Genomic DNA, 21869 nt, shown 5'->3' with positions numbered 1-21869 from the left:
GGAACTTAGTCTCCTGGAAAAGTCACCCAGGGTAGACAGATCAAAGGGCAGAGACCAGACAAGGCATGATCTACTGGCCTCCCAGACTGGGGGCTAGGCACGCAGTTAACAACCTTGTCCAATAAAAAGCATTAGTTATAGAAATAGCAACAAGAACCACTAAATCTGGTCATGAGGGACCCGCAGAGTCTCTGCATGAAGACATGCATAATGAATAGTAGTCAAAGCCACTAGGAAACTATTTACAAGATGATGGAAGTTCTGAGTGCCAAGTGCAAGACCTTAATCCGATTTTTGAAAGAATGGGCTATGTATGACACAGGAAAGCTGGCTCAAGAAACATCTGAGATGAGGCACTACAACCTACATACCCTGGGGGCCAGCAAAAGTAGGCAGATCTGGCAGAACGAAAACGACCACAGGAGCAATGGTACTGTACTTGGGAATTGACAATGACAAAGATCATAAAGGAGCAGCTATCATCCTAAGCAAGGGGACAGAGAAATATCTAATTGAATGGAAGTCAGTCAACAGTAGTCCCATGACAGCCAGGTTAAAAAGCAGACACAGCAACACCACAGTTATCTAGTGATATGCCCCAACAAATGATGCAGAGAAAACAGTCAAGTTGATATGCTACCAACAGATACAAGCTGAGCTTGAAGCCATGCTGAACCGCGACCTGAAGACTGCGATGGGAGACTTAAATGCTAAAGTGGGAAATGACAAAATAAACCATGATACAGCCATGGAAAAGGAAGGTTGTGGAACAATGAACGACAATGGAAAAAGTTTGTCGGGATTTTGCACCATAAGTAATCTGGTCATACAAGGGGTCTCTTCCCCCACCATGGTATTCACAAAATAACTTGGTGCTCACCAGTGGCAAAGACAGAAGCCATATTTACCACATGATGATAAGCGGTACCTGGCAACACTCACTGCAAGATGTCAGAGTGAGGAGGGGAGTGGACATATGCAGTGATCACCATCTAGTATCCAATCTTGAAGAGCTGGAGCTAACAAAAACAGAACGCAAAACATCAGAATGACAGCACTTCGATGTGGCAAATTTTACAGGACCCCAAGACCAAGAAGGCATTTGTCTTATAAATCAAAAACAGGTTCGAACCCCTGGTAGACACAGAAGATCAGTCTGAGCTAGTTGCAGAGGCAGTCCACAAGAAATGGGAACAGGTCACTTTAATATGTATAAAGAGCAGTGAAACATGCCTGGTGACCAAGACAATGAAAAGAAAAGAATAGATACAACAAGACACATAAGCAAGCAATTCAAGATGCCATCACATCACACCACGGCTCATCAGATCCACTAGAAAATTTTCCATTCAAGAGCACATCAGCGCCAACGCACACAACAGCAAGGAACATTCCACTGTAGTCAAGGAATTCATAAAACTCAGCATGGATACTACAGACATCCCACCCTCCCAAGACCTCTGTGACAAACTTGCCACCTTCTTCCACTGAAAAATCCAAGACATCTACAAAAGATTTGCAAGCAAAAACTCGCCAACAAGTACCACCACAGACTCCAACCACCGACCGATCATGGACCACTCGACTCTCCTCACCCCGGAAGTCGCCTTGTAGCTCATTAAAAGCATCCACTGTGGGGCATCCTCGGACCCATGACCCCACTACATCTTCAATCAAGCCGGCCCCATCATCGCACCCAAACTATGCTGTATCATCAACCGCTCTATCGAGACCAACACATTCCTGGATGTCTTTAAACACGCTGAGATAACTCCCCTACTGAAGAAACACTCCGCAGACCCAACAGAGCCGGAAAACTACAGACCAATCTCACGGCTCCCCTTTTTCCAGCCAAGGTAATCGAAAAAGCGATCAACACATAGCTCACAAAGTTCGAGACCAAAAACATTCTCGACCTCTCCCAATCCAGATTCAGGAGCAACCACAGCACCAAAACCACACTCCCAGCAGACATGAATTATATCTGCCCCCTACTGGACTGCAGTGAAACAGCTGCCCTTGTGCACCAGACTACACAATGCCGGCATCCGCAGCAAAGCCCTGGAGTGGAACCACACATTCCTCACTAGCCGAACCCAGAAAGTCAGGCTCCCACCTTTCACCTCAAAGCCGACGGAAACCAGTTGCGGAGTTCCCCAGGGCTCCTCCCAGAACCCCACCCTCTTCAGTGTCTACATGACACCACTGGCCGAGATCGTCAGACACCACTGGCTCAACATCATCTCATACGCCGATGACACACAGCTCATTCTCTTCCTCACCGATGAGCCATTGATAGCCAAAAAAAACGTTCACAAAGGAATGAAGGCAGTCGCCAACTAGATGAAAGACAGCTGCCTCAACCTCAACTTGGACAAGAAGGAGATGCCCATCCTGAGCCCCACCCCTACCGCCTGGGATAAGTCCTGGTAGCCCAGTGCCCTCGGGAACTGCCCCATCTCCTACCGACCATGCATTCAACCTTGGCATCATTCTCACCTCCTCACTGTCTATGACCCACCAAGTCAATGCTGCTTCATCCTCATGCTTCCACACACTCTGCCTGCTCTGGAAGATCTTCAAGTGGATCCCCATCAATGTGAGAAGAACAGTCACCCAGGCACTCGTCAGCAATAAACTCAACTACAGCAAAGCCGGAATCAACATGAAACTCCAAAGAAGACTCCAGAGAATACAGAACACGGCGGCCAGACTGATCCTGGACATCCCAGGGCAGAGGAGGCAACACACACATCAGAAGATGAAGACGTGGAACAGATCACCTTCACCCGTAAGAGTACCCGGAAGCACTAGTCCCTGCCACATGGCCACCTATTGCCAAGGTCCTGTGCTTTGTAACATGCCAGTCTTGCGACAACTGTGCTCAAGCACTGTTCTTCAGCCCACTTTTTATCTTGTCACCCTGCCCTGTGATTGTCTCTCACTACCTCATTGGCAAATCCTGCCCCTCTGCACTGTCTGACACTTCACCCCAGCATGTCCAATGACATGTCCTTTTGCACTTGTGTAGGATCACAATGGAAGATGTCACACTAATGGACTCACAATCATGGACAAAGTACATATAGCACCAGAGCACTTTCAAATAAATAGCACTTACACAACAACTTTGTCTCTGTGTAATGTGACACATCAACCGTGAGGGAGATCAGTGATGTTTACCTCAGGTCAATGATTATTGATTGTCAATACACCTGACTTGAACGAATACTGGCTGATAACTATGCATAGTGATCTGGATTGTACCATCATCTGCCCTTCCTGAGGGTTATTTCTGAGGAAAATAGAAACTATACACCATATTGCTGTGTTGGACAGAATAATGCTTCCTCAAGGGATATCTAAGCCAGAAAATAGTGCCTTCAACTTTTTCTTCAAGCCAAAACTTACGTATGTGACATTTGCCCCAATTTTTACCTAACACACACCATACAGCATGAATGGATGTGTATGAGTTTCCATACAAATAAGTCACCGGGCTGAACATTGTAACAAATAATAAGTGTGAGTTATGTATACCATACTACATGAGAGCATACTACCACTCGCCTTATAAGGATTTGCTTGGACATCAGGCTGCAGGCAGACTTAACACAGTGTCCTCCATACCAAATCTGGTAGCAAAGTATATGACATTGAAAACATACATGACAAATTAACCACACTTTGGGATCCATAGTAACCGTGAATGGTGGGTGCAATGGATGGCAGAATCTTAGCAAAGTAGCATTGGTGTAGCTGCCAATGTAAAAGCTCAGTTGGGATTTGGGGCCAGATGTAGGTAGGTAAAAATTTGCGAATCAGAAATAGCGACTCCATGTGAATCGCTATTTCCGACTCGCAAAACCAAATGCCATAAAGACTTGCCATACCAAATTGCGAGTCGCAGAGGTGTCGCACCGCAATTTCCGACCTCTGTTTTTAGCGAGGTCGCAATTTGCGCGAAGGTTGTGGTCCGGTGTCGCAAATTGCGACTGCCTCGCAAATTGGCTGCAGGTGGAACATAACAGTTGGGAAACCCACTTCCTGGCTCTCGGTGATGACATCAGAACCAGGAAGTCACCAAATAGAACTGGGAGGAGGGAGGAGCACACCCAGCCCAAACTGCAGAGCCACACCCAGGTGAGAGGAGCTGCAGCAACAATGGAGAAGGAGACAGCCAGTGCCGGCAGGAAGAGAAAACTAAAGTTCTCAGACAAGGAGTTGGAGGTACTAACGGAGGAGTGCTGCCTGCACCATGACCGACTCTTTGGCAAGGCAGCAATGAGTGTCCCTGACACTCAGAAGAAAAACAATTTGTCAAGACATCCAGGAAAACATAAATGCCATTGGGGTAAGCCACTGCACTCTAGATGAAATCAGGAAAAGGTGGAATGACCTTCTCTCCAGGACCAAGGAGAGGGTTGCGGAGCGCATGAGAGAGATGCAGGGCACTGGAGGAGGCCCATCCACCGTTCCACCACCTACAGCCCTGGAAACCATGGTGGAGACAACACTGGAGCCGGAGGCTGTACTGGGCACTCTAGAAACCTCTGGAATAGTGCATTATGGGCAATGTAGTACAGTAGTCCAAATATTGGGAAATGTTTATTATGAGGCAAAAAACAGATGTGCAAGACTGACAGTGTATCCCCTATGTCCCACAGGTCTCCCACAAGGCACCCCCATCAGCGAACAAGTGCAGGGAGAGGAACATGGGCCAGACCCACAGGAGGAGGCTGGCACTGACACAGCAGGAGCACAGCAGGACACCACCACCCATGGAAATGCCACTAGCGTCCATGGAAGATCCTGCGCTGGATATGGAGGCAGCAGTGGTAGCACCAGGGCCCAGGCCTACAGAGAGGTACACACAGCCAGCAGCAGGAGCAGTGCGCAGACGCCGGCGCAGAGTGCAGTCTGTGCACAGGGAGGATGTCACAGATGTTGAGTTTGCGGGGCTTGAGGTATCACTAGTACAGGGTCAGCGCCTGCAAAACAGACAGTTGAGGTCAATTAACAGGAACCTTACAAGACTGCAGACCACTATGACCCATGGGCTGGCTAATGTGGACAATCAGTTCCAAAATATGAACACACATCTGGGGAACCTGACACAGGCCATCGAATTATTGGTCAGGGAACTGGTGGCTGACAGGGCACAGGCACGGCACAGGGAGCGCAACACTGCAGCCCGGTTCAACAGACTTGCAGCATCCATTGGGCACCTGGCTACAAACACCACCTGCCTGTTAAGGCACACTGTCAGCCTGCAGGTTGAACTGGGTCATTTCGATGGTGATGTGGCACGGGGACTTGCCGCATCAGCCATGCGGTTGACATAATGGAGACCAGACAGGCTGCAAGGGGCACGGGGGATACCCCGCAGGACAGCGAGGAGCGCTCTACAATAAGCAGTGTGTCTGCCACTGATGCGCGTGTGCTGCGGAGTAGCAGTGCACGGCAGGGCTCAGGGGACCCACCAGGAGTGAGCCATGGTGGCCGCAGTCAGAGGAGGCTGTGAGCCACCGAAATGTACTATTACTGAGGCACATGCAATTAATGTGTCTGATTTGACTGTTTACAATTCCAGACTGTGGCATACTGCACATTTCTAATGATATCATAGTTTAGCAATAAAAAGGTTTTGTTTGTTTCACTACAAAACTGCGCTATGTGTGTCTGACATTAGTGAGTGTGGTCACGGTTGCCACGTACCTGCCAAAGTATTGGGTTGCAATGTGGTTCCGTCTCTGTCTGCCCTCATTTGCGATGCTTCTCTCCCCGGGCTGTCGGTGTGGTAGCTCTTGCTCCTCATCCTCTGTGTCTGTGTCTTCAGGGATGAGATGTAGCCCACGTCTGGTGGCAATGTTGTGTAGGATTGCACAGGCGGCAACTATCTTGCATGCTGTTTCTGGGGCATACTGGAGTGCACCTCCACTTTTGTGGAGGCATCGGAATCTTGCCTTTAACAAGCCAAAGATCCTCTCGACTACAGTTCTGGTCCGCCGATGTGCAATGTTATATCGCCTCTCGTTCTGATTGCCAGGTGTTAGGTATGGGGTGAGTATCCATGGTCTCAGGGCATATTCACTGTCGCCTGTTTGACAAAAAAGGCAAATTTAGCAGGGCATCACAGGGTTACACAGTGACCTGTATGTATGGCTTCAGAGTGCAGTCACCAATACCTAATAGATATCCGTCTCCAAAATCCCCACGTTCTAGGCGTTGGTGTATCCCACTGTGCCTGAATATGTATGAGTCATGTGTACTCCCTGGATATTTAGCTACATCGTAAGTAATGACATTATGGGCGTCACATACCACCTGGATGTTTAGTGAGTGGGTACATTTCCTATCGCGGAACACATATTCCAGATTTGCAGGTGGGCAAATTTGTATATGTGTCCCGTCCACACACCCTATTACATGGGGGAAGTTGGCAATTCTGTAGAAGTCCAACTTGGTGCTGTTGATTTCTGCCTCATTCCTGGGTAGGTATATATATCTGGACATGTGTGCGAGTATGGCATCCAGGAAATGTCTGAAGAATCGTGAAAGGGCAATTTGGGATACTCCACCTGCCACTGCAATCACCCCCTGATAGCTATCCGAGGCCAAGAGGTGCAGTGAGCATAGCACTTGCACATGTGTGGGGATGGCGCTGTCGCGCATTGTCTGTCGTTCAAGCTGAGGTTTCAGCAGTTCAATTATTTCTAAGATAACAGCACTGCTCAGTCTATATTTGTCATAAAATCTCCTCCTCAGTTTGTTGGAATAGTGTCTGCCTGGTTCGGTATATCCTCTCCTGTCTCTGCCTCCTCCTCTGATGGGCAGCCTGGACTCTCCTCCTCCATGCAGTCACGTACAGTTCAGCCATTTTGAGTCACCCAGATGCCTTCTGGGTCTCCTTTTATACTTTGGTTCTGGTTACCACCTGCTCTAAATCAGTGGTAATCTGGGTGTGCAAAACGGGCTTTTTGCAACTGGTCGCAATTTGCGACTGGCTTTTGCATATGCGACTTCCTGATTGCGGGTCAAAAAATCAGATCACAATTTTTGAGAGTCGGTGCTGGGTCGCATCGCTATTTGCTATTCGGAAATGGGATTTTTGCATCCCATTTCAGATTTTGCGGGGTCGCAAATAGCGATTCGGGCCATTTGCGACTCGCAAAACTTTGCTACATCTGGCCCTTGGTTGGAGCATGGGACACAAAAGCTAATACAAAAGAGACACTGTTCACTCATGCCAAGGCCCTGATCTACAAGCATTTGACACATACTGTAAAGGGTTACCTAAAGATTTAATAAACAGTAAAAACAGAAGCTAAAACCAGGGGAAACACCTTACCTAACCTAAACTATTCTAACTACACATTACTCACAACTGGCCCTAACTAACCTAAGCTAAACTTACTTGTCACATTTAACGAAACGATCTAAACATCATCCCCCCAACCCCTTATAAGACGGGACACATGGACACATACTATCTTATACCAAACAAATATATATTTTTTAGTATTTTTTTTGTATAATTTTTTTTTTATTGTTTTTGTTTTGTAAAACACCAAAACCTCAACATCGTCCCCCACCCACCCGCCCATACACATAATAAAAAACAGATATAAAAAGGATCATACCCCCACCCACTACTACTCACTAATCTAACAGCCTATACTAACCTAACACTAAGCCCCTAAACCCACTAATTAAAAGAACCAGGAAAGAGGAGGGAGGGGAGGGAATCATGGCTGAGTATATTGTCTACAAGTTGACCCTCCGCAGGGTCTTTTTGATGGCACGCACCCTCCGATTTACTCGTGCCACCTCCTGCTGCAGCTTGGTCATTTTCCGCCAAATATGGTCCAAGTTCCGTTGCATCTGTAGAAAAGCTGCTGGGTCTATGACTGCAGCAGGGGTGGTCTGGGTGCCAGTGGAGGAAGTATGTGCCCTTCTCGGTGCCATGTCAGTAGGAGGAGGTGCAGGTGGTGCTGTGACAGGTCCTGGAGCTGTGGATGTTGACGGTCCAGCAAAGGTGCCTGCTAATGTTGGTGCCACCTGGGTGGTAGGGGTGGTGCTGGTGGTGGTGGCTGTGGTGGACACGGAAGGGCCCCCTAGGGCAAATGCCCTCCACACTCCAGAGGCTCTTTCAGGGCGATAATGCCTTGTCATGTTGCGGAACTCCGACTCCACATCCAGAATGTGGCGGTAACGCATCGCCCTGCGCTGAAACTCCCAAATCTGGATGAGATTCATATTGGCAGCTGTTAAAACAAATATAAAACCAAACATTAGGTACTTCATTGTGTGATTTGGCTCCAGAAGTAAATCAGACAATACATCTAATGTACCAGAAACAGGCCATATCATCATCAGATCACTGATTGTCCCTGAGGAAGTACATGCCAGTGCAGCCTACACATGTCCTACCATCAAACAGCACAGCAAAATTCTAAAAGATGGGTAACAACTTGAATGACTTTGGCATCATTGTTCAGCCATTTGTCAGGTAAAAATAATGCTGCAAGTCCTCCACCACTGACAGGCCAACTAATTACTATGTTCTTGAAGACAATCAAGGGACACAAAATCTGTGAGGTGTAAATGAAATTGCCAGGATAGAATGCAGTTGCTAATCATGAGTGGGTATCCTAGGTTTGGACAAGTGACTTACAGATTTACATGTCTGTGTACTAAACTTGGATCATCAGTCCTAGGTACACTTTTCACAACCCTACGGCTGTGCCTGAGGGGGGGTGGACAAGCAACAAATACTTTCAAACAACAAGGAAACCCAGGAAGCTTTGGACAGCTGTACATGGGGTTGGGCAACCCACCACAGGTAATGAGTAAGTCCAACTAGGATACACCCAAACCTTGGACAATCCCATCCACACTTATGTTTGGAAATGCAGACCATTGTCTACATCATTTCCTACCAGTAACACATGACTTACAACAAGCAGATAGATGCAAGCACACATCTGACCATGAGATGCATGCACACCTAGGCCATTGTACTCAAGTGCCTCATACTCATTGCACAACATGTGGAGCTAAATGCTGCTAGGAAGTCAAACATACAGTCAAACATGTTCATTAGTGGGTAAGACTTTGGCATCCCTATTCTGGGAGAATCAGGGTCTGACTTGCTGACTAAATCACAAATATGGTCCTCTGCTACATTTTCTGAATTTAAGTTGTATCCACATAACTCAGCCCTATTCACATGGCCGTGCCAACAGGACTGACCTACAATTCCAAATTATGACAATACGCTAATGATTGTCCAACTCAAAGATGGGGAAAAAATTACACTCCACTCAAGGAACATATCCGATCATTGACCAGCGCATCACACCTTGCTATGTGTCCAAGACACAAGAGTCAATCAAAATCATCAGCAAACACAACACAGAACAGAAATATCAACACTTACTGGAGATGTTTGGGTCCACAAATCGAGCCACCTCTCCGATAGTGTAGGGTGCAGGACCACCTGTAAGGCATGGAAGGGAGAAATGTGCTCAATGTCTGTGCACTGTACAACACTTCCAAATATAAATACTATGTGTAATATTAACTCTGAAAGTCAAGCCTCTCAGACATGATGATACTGCATCCTACATACCACTGCAAACATGTACAGACCCGGGGACTCCAGTGAGTGATACACACATATCTGCACACATGCAGCGGCCCTATCATGTGGTGGCAAACATGCTCCTTCGTTAGTTAGCAGACTAATTCATGGAGTGTATTCCTCTCATCATGTGTATCCATGAGAGACATGCCAAGCCACTTTCCGGGAGGACTGTAATAGCAGTCACCCAGCTATTGTGACTAAGACAAATTTAAAACACACAGGTACAATGTACAGAGGGCCAGGGACAGTTGTTAGCCCTCAATTTGTATCATTTTCTTCATTTGATGTGCCACAGCTATGGTAAGTTGCACCAACCATAGAGATATGAACCCGTGTGCATACTTTTTGGCATCCATCCCTAATTTAAATGTTGCACTACAAAGTCCAAATATCAGTCTAAGATGTTACCTTAGGTCAGCTATAACTTGTTACGTATGTGTCAGAATCCGGTTCAGGCATGTATCACAAAACATTGAGGAACACTATATTTTCTGTAAAAATCTGGATTTCAAACGTGTTTCCTGATACACTCACAGACCTTGCATGAAACATATGTTAGAGCCACATTAGCATCATCAATTGGCGTGAAGGCAGCACTAATTTGCAGGCTCCTGTTGTGTTTTGTAAGTTAGTCTAGCTGTTACGTCAACTAATGACAGTAATGTGTAGGAAATATTGTATATCTCACAGGCAACTGTGGCCCATATTTATAAAAAATTTGCGCCGCATTAATGCTGCTTTTTTATGCAAAAGCGGCGCTAACTTACAAAATACAATTGTATTTTGTAAGTTTGCGCTACTTTTGCTTAAAAAAATGACGCAAATGCTGTGCTAATAAAGTAGAAATATGGGCCTGTATGTTTAACTTGCATTCCACATGTTCAAAAACATTGCCTGCAGCATATGAACAAATCCGCTACTGTCACTACAGAGCATTTAAATGTGCATATTACTCTGATTTGTACTCACCAACAGGGCCACCAATCACAATCCCCTGGTGGTCCAGCAGGTCTTGCTTCCGGGCAACCCGGTCAGCCCAACGGTGTTTCAGCTGGTGGTCATTGCGCGGTGCGTTGTAGATTCGCTGTAGATGGTACAGGACCTTTGCCCACCGGAGCCTCCTTGCCTCTGTGTGATAGCTCTGTATCACACGACCACCTGCTACAATCATTAACGGCAGGAAGTGGCACCCCAGCCAAATAAAGCCACCCAGCTCCTCCTCTCCCATCGTGCCAAGACGAGGCCTAACCAACATACTTGCACCAAAAAAAAGGGAATAAAGGGGTACAGAGGAGAATGGAGGGAAAGTAGGACAGGGAAATGCAAAAAAACTAACAGAACACAGCCCAACTATCCCCAAATTAACAATACTCACAACAGACTCCCAACACTACAAAGACAAATGTTGACACCAGAAATGACCAAAAAAACACTAACACATGATACCACAGACACTTATGAAATACAAAAAGACAATTTAAAGACCACACTGGAGACAAATTCACAAAATGCACAGAGAGACAAGTCAAAACACAGCCACACAGTCAGGAAATATCACAGACTGCAAAGTGAAAGTGACAGTACACCCACTGTACCAATTATGTAAACAGGATATCCTATTAGATCACTTACTGACTCAAATGCGGTGCGATTTTATTGTTATGCGTCAAAATATTATGAAGCTCACAGTCTGTGCGTCATTATTTTTGACACACATGCTTAGAAAAAACCCTGCATCCCTATTTTGAAATATGTTTCATTTTCAGGGGGTACAGTGTGTGAATTACCGCTCAGGGCCAATGGGTGTTTTATGGCAATCAGCGTCATATTTCGACGCATATGTATCATTTTTTGACGCTTGTGCGTCTTTTTTGACGCATATGTGTCAACATTTCTGTCTTTAACTGGGTTTGGGTCATTTCTCATTTGTAATAGTACATGACAGGTGTGACAATACAGAGATAGACTGATTGCACCAACATTGTGCATTCCGGTGTATGGGCACATGTGACTAATCATACTACTGCGGACCATGATCCTCTACTTGTTGTACCGGATTTGCACTCTTCACTGACGCAATAGATGGCCAAACGTGTGGAATACAATTATGTATTACCCGGTTTGGGCATGTTTTGCTTCAAGAGAGGATAACAGTAACTCAATGCCTATGGGTCAATGTGTGTGATTTGGCTCTTACTAATGTAGTTGTCCCACAGTGTGAACATCACAAGACGCATTTTTGCAAATCTGTTTGTATGCATGTGGAGTCAATGTGTCCAACCCTCAGATGCTATTCAGTGTGGAAATGAGAGAGGACATGTGTTTGTCATACACGTAGCAACAACTGCTGTGTGCACTTCCTAGGTTTTTTTAAATATAAGCACCACCAATGACAAAGCATGCACAGGATAGATAACAGACGGTTGATCATAGCAATGTTCCAAAACTAAGCCATCACATGTCCTGGATACTACTTCCTAGGCACTTGTTTGTTTACTCCCCATGAGTCAGGCATGGGATAATGCTATGTGGGTACGGTGTTTGTGACACCGAGTCCCAAATACAATCCACAAATGTCATGTCACGCCACAGTTGAAGTAATATAAATGAGCCATGTCTCTCCTGTGGCAGTGGAGGACCAGCAGACCAAGCTGCACGTGTTCACATATTTCCAGTGGTAAAATGCACAAAGGTGTCTGGTTCAAGTGTGTGAGGCAATGTTTAGCCTCTATCATTATTGCGGTCCATGTTGTCACAGTTAAGTGCAGGTCTAGTCATGAGTCTGTGGAGCCATTTTCTGCATCTACAAAGTATCCTTCACAGTTGAATTGAAGGAAAGCCAATGAGGAATTGAGAACACACATGGGGATAGTCCAGCTATGGCACTGCAGACGTGTTTTGAGATTGACAACAGGGCAAACTTGGTGTGCTGACAAAGTTAATGGATCAGGATTCTTAAACCGGCAGGTTTCCTCACAACATTTGTACACAGGTTGGCCTCTAAAATTCCCACTGCATCCGGGAACATCAGTGCCTCTGTGCTGATTAATCTCACAGCTATTCACCACGCAAGCCCCATCAATATGTGGGGGGCAATGTGTATCAGCGTGTGGACTGTCAGGGTCCTACCATGTGTTGACATTTCATGCACATTATCTTACGTTGTTTATTGTGCTGGAGGCAATCTACCCAATCCATGCATACAGCCATGGTACACTGTCACTATTTGACACTCATGCGTACATGAAACCCAGACAAGGGATAGGCCTATTCATCTGCAGCGGTTGCAGTCTGAGGGACAAAAGAGTGAGGAGCCTGTCACAAACTGAACATTAGAGCCACAACAGTACAATGCATGATGTTAATTTGTAATGGTCAAGTGGGATTTGTCCTGTATGTCCTATTTTTAACTGTGAAGCAGTTATTATCCAGGGCCTGCACCCCCCCCCCCACCGAAATGGAATCCACCTGTCCTGTGTGGAGGGACAGGTGGAAGTGAGGTAATTCCACTGACGTGCGCCATTGCGGTAGGCTGTTGGGAACGGCGTGCAACTCCTCATTGGTTAACATTGGGCCCTATGGGGTACAGTGGGCAATGGTGATGTACGCCGGCGGTGACGGTATGCACCGCTGCGGATGTCGCCGCCATTTTCTAACTGATCACTCACTTGGTACCTGACCTTTAGCAGGAGAAGACCTACACTGCATGTGCTGCTGTGACCTGTGTCTGGAACCTACCATGGCCTGTGTGACTGGGGAAAGGGCACTACCCCAGTACAGACTGCTGTATGGGCCTCCAGACAAACAGGTGAGTACACTGTAGGCACGATGCATGTGGCATGAATGCATGGAGTGGTGTGTGTGAAGGCCTTGTGTAGGGGGGTGGTGGATGTCCCCTGGGCGGCGTACTGCTTGTGTGCTGGGCCATGTGTGTGTAAATGATGATGTGAAGGGGTATGGTGGGCCATAAGTGTAACAGGCAGGATGGTCTGACTGATACCATTTCCTGTGTGTATTTCCTCTGCAGGTCAGCGCCCATCAAAAGAAGGGTATATGGCATGCCATCGCCAAGGACGTGCGGGCCCTGGGGGTCTATGGCAGGCAGAGCACCCACTGTCGGAAACAGTGGGAGGACCTGAGATGCTGGGCACGGAAGACGGCGGAGGCCCAACTGAGGATGGACTCCCAATGAGGAAGGGGTGCCCGTCGAACTGTGACACCCCCGATGGCCCACATGCTCGCGTTGGCCTATCCGGACCTGGATGGGCGCTTGAGGGCATCACAGCAGCCACAAGGGGGTGAGTACAGTGCCTATCATTACAACTTACGCATGGTAGGGGGGTACCCGGATGGGGATGTGTGTCAGTGGGTGCCCTAGGCCAGGCCTGACATTGCAGAGTAGGTCCCATGTTGACCAGGGTTCTGAAGTGATAATCCTGGTACCTAGCTCGTAGGCATCCACAACTGGTCAGGGCTGTGTGGATCCCAAGTGTGCTGCATTTGGTGGTGTGTGCCCCTCCCCATGCCTTGGTGGCTAGCATTATAACTGGTAGTGCAATGCATAGTGGATAGGGCTGTTCCCTGTGTGTGAGGGTGGTGTGTACTCCAATGGTGGTGTTGGTGCAGCCATTGACCCAGTGTATCCTTGTCTCTTCCCCCCCTTTTTGTTTTGTCACCCTGTCCTTATGTGCATTAGCATCATCTGGCAGAGGAGCAGAGGCACCACCGACGGAGGGAGCTGCATCCCTCAGGACCCAGGAAGCAGAGTCCACCGACGCTGAGGGCACCAGTGGGACTGAGGGCGAGGGAAGCACCACGGCGGAGACTGGAGGGGACAGTTCGGGCACAGATACCTCCTTCAATGGAAGCTCCCTGGTGGTGGCAGGCACCTCTGTGCCCACCCCAGCTACAGGTACAGCCGCCACCCCCATACCACACTACCCTTTTGGACTCTGTTTTCTATCCTATTAACCAGTGACTGATTGTAAAACTGGGACTATAATGTCTATACAACAATAAAATCAAGAACTTTCAGAGTGGGACTTCACCTTTTTGTATACTAAGAAAGTGGAATGCGAACCAAGAATGAACCCCTAGGCTAGTGTAGTGTGTAGGGGGTCGCTGGGAGTGTAAGAAAACACTTAGGGGCATATTTATACTCTGTTCGCGCCGAATGTGTGTCAAACATTTTGACCCCCCATTCGGCGCAAACCGTGCACCATATTTAAACTTTGACGCCCACGGACGCCAAAATTCCGCTGTGTGCGTCATTTTCTGGATGCGTGAAATTGCCTTGCGTTAATGACATGCAATGTTCCCGTCCAAAAAATGACTTAAACACCAGTGCGCCTTATTTATCCAATCGCACAAAAATCCTGCACGGCCGGGAGGCGGAGTCGGAAAAAGACGCACAGCCCGATTTGTGTAAAAAAATAACGCCTGGGTCAGGGCAGGCGTTAAAATGGGGCAAACACACCTGTACCTAATGAAAACACACAGAAGCAACAGCAGAGCTCCAAAAGGAAGACATGGAGGTGCTTTTCATCCAGTATGCAAGCAGACGCAGAGCACAGGACCAACAACAGCAGCTTCCACAACACCAGCAGGGACCCCAAAGGTAACACAGAAGGCAGGAGAGGATATTCCGCACCAGGACAACCCTTCTGGGACTCCGCCAACAAGACATCATCCAAAGGTACAGTCTCAACTGGCAAGCCATTCAGCAGCTGCTGCGCAACATTGAGCCACAGTTGGCACCCAGCTTGCAGACACCCCGCACCATTCCACCAGAAACCAAGCTGCTAGCTGTACTCCACGTGTTGGCAAGTGGCTCCTTTCAAACTACTGGTGGCCAGGTTGCCGGGATCTCAGAGCCCTCATTCTCCTCCTTCCTACCCAAGGTATTGGATGCCACTATCTCCCTCACACCCCGCCACATCAGCTTCCCCAACACACAGCAGAAGCCGCAGGAAACAAAACAAGTGTTTACCAAATTAATGGCTTCCCACTCGTGCTTGGTGCCATTGGCTGCACACATGTACGCCTTGTGCCACCTGCTGCAACCGAACATCTATACCGCAACAGGAAGCACACACACTCCATCAATGTGCAGGCCATTGTCGATCACCGGGGAGTGATCACCAACATCTTGGCAAAGTATCCTGGGAGTGTACATGATTCATTCATCTTCCGTCACTGCACCATCAATCAACACTTCCAGGATGGACGATAAGGAAATGGCCCACTTGTTGGCAAGTACAGAATCCCAGTAATATACACACAGCACAGCAACCCTCTAGGACACACAACACATACACCAAGACATCAACACGTGGCCAGGAAGACACTGAGGTTGTGACACCGCTAGGCATGTTTGATATCCTCACCCAATGGGATACACACCTATGGACAAATGACAGTACGAAATAACAACAGATGCCACTCCACAGACACAAGGGGACAATTTAAACAACACAATGACAATGACATGGCCTCAACTGGCAGTACAATTTGGAAGATTAATCTTTCAATATCACATCAATAACACTCAATCAAACACCCTTCCAACCAATACGTACTGTGTAAGGTGTGTAATGTGTTATTCTGCAGGTCAAACACCATGACACACATAGCATTATGATGTCTACAAAGAAGGTGACATGCAATCATTGAGGCTGTACCGATATCTCACTTCACTCCTGCTCTCACATTGCCCGCTAGCAATAAGCAAGTGGACTGTGTGAAGAACACATATTGATGGGACAATATTGAAAGTGCACATTCCTACACATACGGATTGGGACAAATTCACACACACACAACAGATGTACAGGCATACGGTTCTTCTGACACTCAAAATGACAACCTCGCAAACAAGTTAGCCAGCTGAACTAGAACATGTTCAGTATTATAGGTACACGTTACAACCTGAGTCGAATTGGCAAGGGCAGAGAAATAGGCCTGCAGTGAACGTGTCACACATGTGAAATTAGTGCACAGTCAATTGTAAACACGTCAGTGCTGACAATGTACGGAGATGTGTTGTACATTGTCACCTAGCCAAATCTAAGGGTCTCACTGATGTTTAAATAATTCTATTGCATATGTGAAATTGGATGGGATGTCCAGGGTATATAGATGCACCCGTGTTACCACCACTGTGGAATTGATTCTGTGTATGGAAGTATCATCTCACCCCCAGTTAAGACACAGGGACACCTCCTTCACATGACATAATGCAAGAGAGTACACACTGTACTGCAACTCTACAAAAATACTGCTGACATCCGGTCAATCAGCCAAACACCCGTTCTGATAAGGAAACAACCCAATGCTGATGGTACATCCTAGAAGCCTAGTATTCCACACAATAACACAAACACAGATGAGTCACAGACAACACAAGAGAACAACAGACATGCAAAGTGATAATTATGGTGCAAGCTACATCAACATGTTCTCACTCATTTTCTCTTTCAGCTGATGAGGGGTATGGGATCCAGCCATGGATCATGACCCCATTTGCAAACCAAAGCACTGCAGGAGAGCATGCCTATCGAAAGACTGAACGGGTGTGGGATGGGGTGCTTTACAATGCCCTTGTTTTGAAAGATAAGGTCCTGCTGGTGGGGGAGCTTCTCATGAGAGAAAAGGGAGAGTTCAAGCAGGGTGATGAACCAGGGCTGGCATTTTGCAGGTTGGAGCTACTAGATTGAGAATGAGGGATGTCTACCTCAGTTTCCAAACCATGAACGGAATGTGTGGGAGAGGAAGAACAGGCTAAGCAAACATCCCTGACCATAGTTTATTGCTCATGGACCGTGGGAATCTGGAAGTGGAGTTGGAGGTGGTGAACAGGTCTATCTTTGGGAACCCCCAACAATGAAAGTATGTAAGTAGGACTTGGAGGTGTTCCCATTCATGGATTTCTTGATGCACCCTGCTGAGCAGGTCTGCCAACTCATTGTCCATCCCAGAATGAACTGAATCAGCAGATGTACCCTGTGATGTATCGCCAAATGCTAATATAGACAACTGGAGTGAGTGTGTTCCCCCCAGTTTTTGTAGGTAGACCATGGCAGCCATGTTGTCCATTCAGACCAAGACTAATTTCTGCTGTATTAGGGGAAGGATTGCCCTGAGGACTAGCTGGACAGCTAACTTTTTTAGCTAACTGATGTGCAACCCAAGGTGTGCAGGAGCCAACACCCCTTGGATGGTGAGGTCCTGTAGGTGCACTCCCCAGTTAGTGAGCGGGGCATCTGTGGTTTTGGTCTCTGCACAACTGGGTTGAGAAAAGGCCATCCCTGCAACAGGTTATTTGCATTTTACCACTGCAGAGAGCGATGAGTACAGCCCCAAATGAACATTAGATCCTTCCTCCCAATCACCCTCCGCCTGAGACCACTGTGCTGCTAGGCACTGTTGTAAAGGATGCATGTGAAACCTGGCATGAGGAACTATGGTGATGCAGGATGCCCAGTAGGCGCAGTACTATCCTGACGATTACCTGACGATCTGGCTCAAAAAGTGATAGCAGAATTTGTAATGCTTGCATCCTTGCAGGGCAAGAAAAACCTTCCCTATGCAGGACGAGATGGCCCAGAGGAACGGCTGGGATTTGGATGCATTGATGGTGAAGCCTACGCCGTGAAAGGGTGTATGGTGGTCTGTGTGTGCTCTAGGCATTTGTGCAGGATGGCGCTCTTGATCAGCCAATCATCCAGGTAAGAGAACACGTGGATGCCATTCAGTCTGAGGTGAGCGGCTACCACAGCTAGACATTTAATATCCCATGGTGACCTCACAGGTCAGCACTTTGAACTGATAATGCTGGCCACTCACCATGAATCACAGGTATCTTTAATGCACCACATGGATGGGTATTTGGAAGTAGGCATCCTTCAGATTGAGGGCCGTCATGAAGTCACCTTGCTGTGCAGGGAGATGACATTCTGGAGTGTTACCATGTGAAAGTGCTCCAATAGGTTGAGGATGGGACTAATGGAACTGTCTTTTTGGGGGATTACAAGTATTGGGAGTGCACACCCTTGCCACAATGTTGAAGTTGTACTTGCTCTTTGGCTCTCTTGGCGAGTAGCACATATAGCTTCTCCTGGAGCAGACGCTGATGTTGCTGTGGTTGCGAGGGGGGGCATCAGTGCAGGAACCCCCAAAATCTTCCCTGAACAGGGGTGTGAGTTTTTGCTGAACTTCAATAATGGGAGTGGTGAAAGAGCCCCTATGGCTTTTACTGTGTCTTTCTTGATCTTTTCTAGCATCTCGTCGACTTGCAGCCCGAAGAGGTGCTCCCTATTGAAGGGCATGTTCAAGACATGTTGTTGGACTTCTGGCTTAAACCTGAAAATGCACAGCCATGTGCTGGCGGAAAAAAAAGAACGCTAGTATTTATGTTGCAAGCAGCTGTGTCAGCAGCATCTAAGACACAGATGGTGTTGGAAATGATTTTTCCTTCGCCACTAACTCCTACTCCATTTTCAATATTGTTCTGGGAGATGTTGGATGGGGTTTGCCATCTCATCTGATCGTAGAAGCCCTATGGAATTGGCAATGCGCCAATGGTTGAAATACTGTGAAGCAACACGTTTACCACTGGTATCAATCTTCTTACTCTCCGGTCTTGGCATGCTCTGTGCCCTGGGAGTTCCCACACTTCCTAGCTGTGTGGACAACTAAAAAATCGCGGGTAACTGCCCCTGATGTAGGATAGGTCAGAAAGAGAAGCCTTGAACTTGAACGCCTGAACACTTAAGGTTGGACTACTCTTGCTTTTATGGGCCCTTTAGCGCTGTGCCCAGCAGGTTTAAGCATGCCCTTTTGCATCAGAAGGTACTGGAGGGTTTGCTGTGTGGAAGAGAGGGACTCCATGAGGAAGTCTTCTTCCTTGTGCTGGACATAAAGTTCCACCTTGTGAAAGTTGGCCGCTCTATGCAAGATCTCATAGTATGATGTGGTATTGTCCTGAGGCAAGGGCTTTCTGGCGTATAGGTCGAGGTCAGTGTCAGCTGGGGGCTCCACGTCATAATCGTGCCAGGGGTCAGAGGCCTGGGGATCATAGGGCAGGTAATAAGGAGAGCCCAGGCTGTCCCCTCCCTCAAATATGAAAAACCCTGTGGTGAGAGTGACTGAGCTTCACAGGCAGCAGAGGACAGGTAGGGACGGGGAAGAAAAAGGAGAAGGAGGAAAATGGAAAGGAGCAGGAAGCAGTACAGAGGTACCTCTGTCATGGCACAGAGGATTCTTGTGCATTGGCTCCTCAGATACACTGCTGCCCGATGTTGAGCTGTTCTTGAAGCATTGGAGGACTGGCTGGTTGAGATCCTCAGAGGCAGCATGGGATGCAGCTGCATATGGGGGCATGGAAGAAGCCGAGGAGGGTCAATGCCAAGAGGGTGTCGAAGTGAGCTTCAGGTCAGTCGATCTTGACTCCAAGTGCTTTGGCTTGGGGTGTCTCGGTTCCAAGGATTTTGGTGCCACATGTCTCAGCTTTGACAGTGTCTGAGAATGCTTCTACGGATCTGGTGCAGAGGCAGCGGTTGATGTCAACCTCAAGACTTCAACAGGGACTTCAGCACCGATTACGATGTGGGCGTCAGGTCCAGGTCCGATGTTTAGTGCCTACATAGGCCATGAGGCTGTGGCAGTCTGGCGGCATCTGCTAAGGTACAGAAGCTTGAAGCCGGTGCACCCTTATAGTGAGGGGCTTGTCGGAGAGTTGTACTCACTCCAGCCTTGGTTGGCAGGGGCTAGCCTGTTTCAATATCGGCCTCAGAGTCAAATCTTTCAAGTGAGAATGCCTCTTCTATCTCAGTGCTGGGAATGCCAGGCTGCTGGAGATATCTTCCTCCTCCTGTCGATGCACCATGGAAGCTGAAGTGATGCATTGCACCTGTTGATTCTAAAGTGTCTTCCTTTTGATGAACACGAGGCACGTTGCACAGGAATCTTTTCCATGTTCAGGGGACAGGCAGAAGTTACAAATCTAGTGTAGGTCTGTCCTCAGGTACTCTGCAAGGCAAGTAGGGCAGAATTGAAATGGACTCCCTTCCATCATGTGAAAATTCTCAGATCTCTAAGTGCTGGTAGGCCGAAGGGCTGAGCCCCAAATGGTAGAATTTGTTGACTGCTAGACAGAATCTGAGAAATATGCGACAGTGGAGACCAATGAGTGAGAATGAAGAGCCAACAGTTGAGGAAAAGATCAGAGGGTCCGGTGAGAACACCACGTAGCATCTGAGCTCATAGAGACATGTCTAAACTAGACAATGGAGAAAAACAATTTACAATTGAGCTGATGCTCATGCGCATTACCAGAGATAGGTGAAGTCACTAGATCTAGTGACTCAAAAAGACTTCTTCAAACAAAAACAAGTTGTACAAGTACGAGCTAAATACTAGATGGCAGGAGAATGCACAGCATGGGTATCTACAGCTACACAAGCAAAGAAAATATGTTTTTTTGGTCTGCTTGTTTAATTATGTAAGCTTGGAAAAATTGGCTAGTCTCTGCATGATAAGCATACACTAGGGGCCAGATGTAGCAAACATTTAGCGAGTCGCAAACGGCAAAATTTGCCGTTTGCGACTCGCTAAACGCGTTTCCCAATGCAGAAATGCATATTGCGAGTCGTTACCGACTCGCAATATGCATTTCCGACTCGCAAATAGGAAGGGGTGTTCCCTTCCTATTTGCGAGTCGCATTGGGATGCAATACCATTTGCGACCGCGTACGCGGTCGCAAATGGCATCGCAGTTACCATCCACTTCAAGTGGATGGTAACCCACTCGCAAATTGGAAACTTCCAGTTTGTGACTGGACCCAAAAATATTTTTTCAGGGCAGGGAGTGGTCCAACGGACCACTCCCTGCCCTGAAAAAATACCGAAACAAAAGGTTTCGGTTTTTTTTTTAAGTGCAGGTCGTTTTTCTGTTAGGAAAACGGGCTACACTTAAAAAAAAAAAAACTGCTTTATTGAAAAGCAGGTCACGAACATGGAGGTCTGCTGACGTCAGCAGGCTTCCATGTTAGCGAGTGCCTATACTTGCAATGGGGCCGCAAATTGCGACCCACCTCATGAATATTGATGAGGTGGATCATTGCGACCCCATTGCGAGTCGCAGTCGGTGTCTGAGACACCGTACTGCATAGCAAATTGCGACTTGCAATTTGCGAGTCGGATGGACTCGCAAATTGCAAGT

The 21869-nt window shown here is 47.4% G+C and overlaps 1 protein-coding gene across 1 annotated transcript in view; it reads left to right on the top strand.

Annotated features, from left to right (window-relative positions):
* Positions 1–667: 667 nt before the first annotated feature.
* The window catches only part of LOC138301525 (somatotropin-like), a 38087-nt gene continuing 16885 nt past the window's right edge, over positions 668–21869 (top strand). The window contains exons 1-2 of the mRNA XM_069242040.1: positions 668–815; positions 17129–17317. Of these exons, the coding sequence (XP_069098141.1) occupies positions 668–815; positions 17129–17317 (337 nt within the window). The remainder of the gene's footprint in view (positions 816–17128; positions 17318–21869) is intronic.

The sequence above is a fragment of the Pleurodeles waltl genome, chromosome 6 (assembly GCF_031143425.1).
Source record: "Pleurodeles waltl isolate 20211129_DDA chromosome 6, aPleWal1.hap1.20221129, whole genome shotgun sequence".
Classification (NCBI taxonomy): domain Eukaryota; kingdom Metazoa; phylum Chordata; class Amphibia; order Caudata; family Salamandridae; genus Pleurodeles; species Pleurodeles waltl.
Note: the sequence above shows the minus strand (reverse complement) of the source record. Positions and strands in the feature narration are given on the sequence as shown.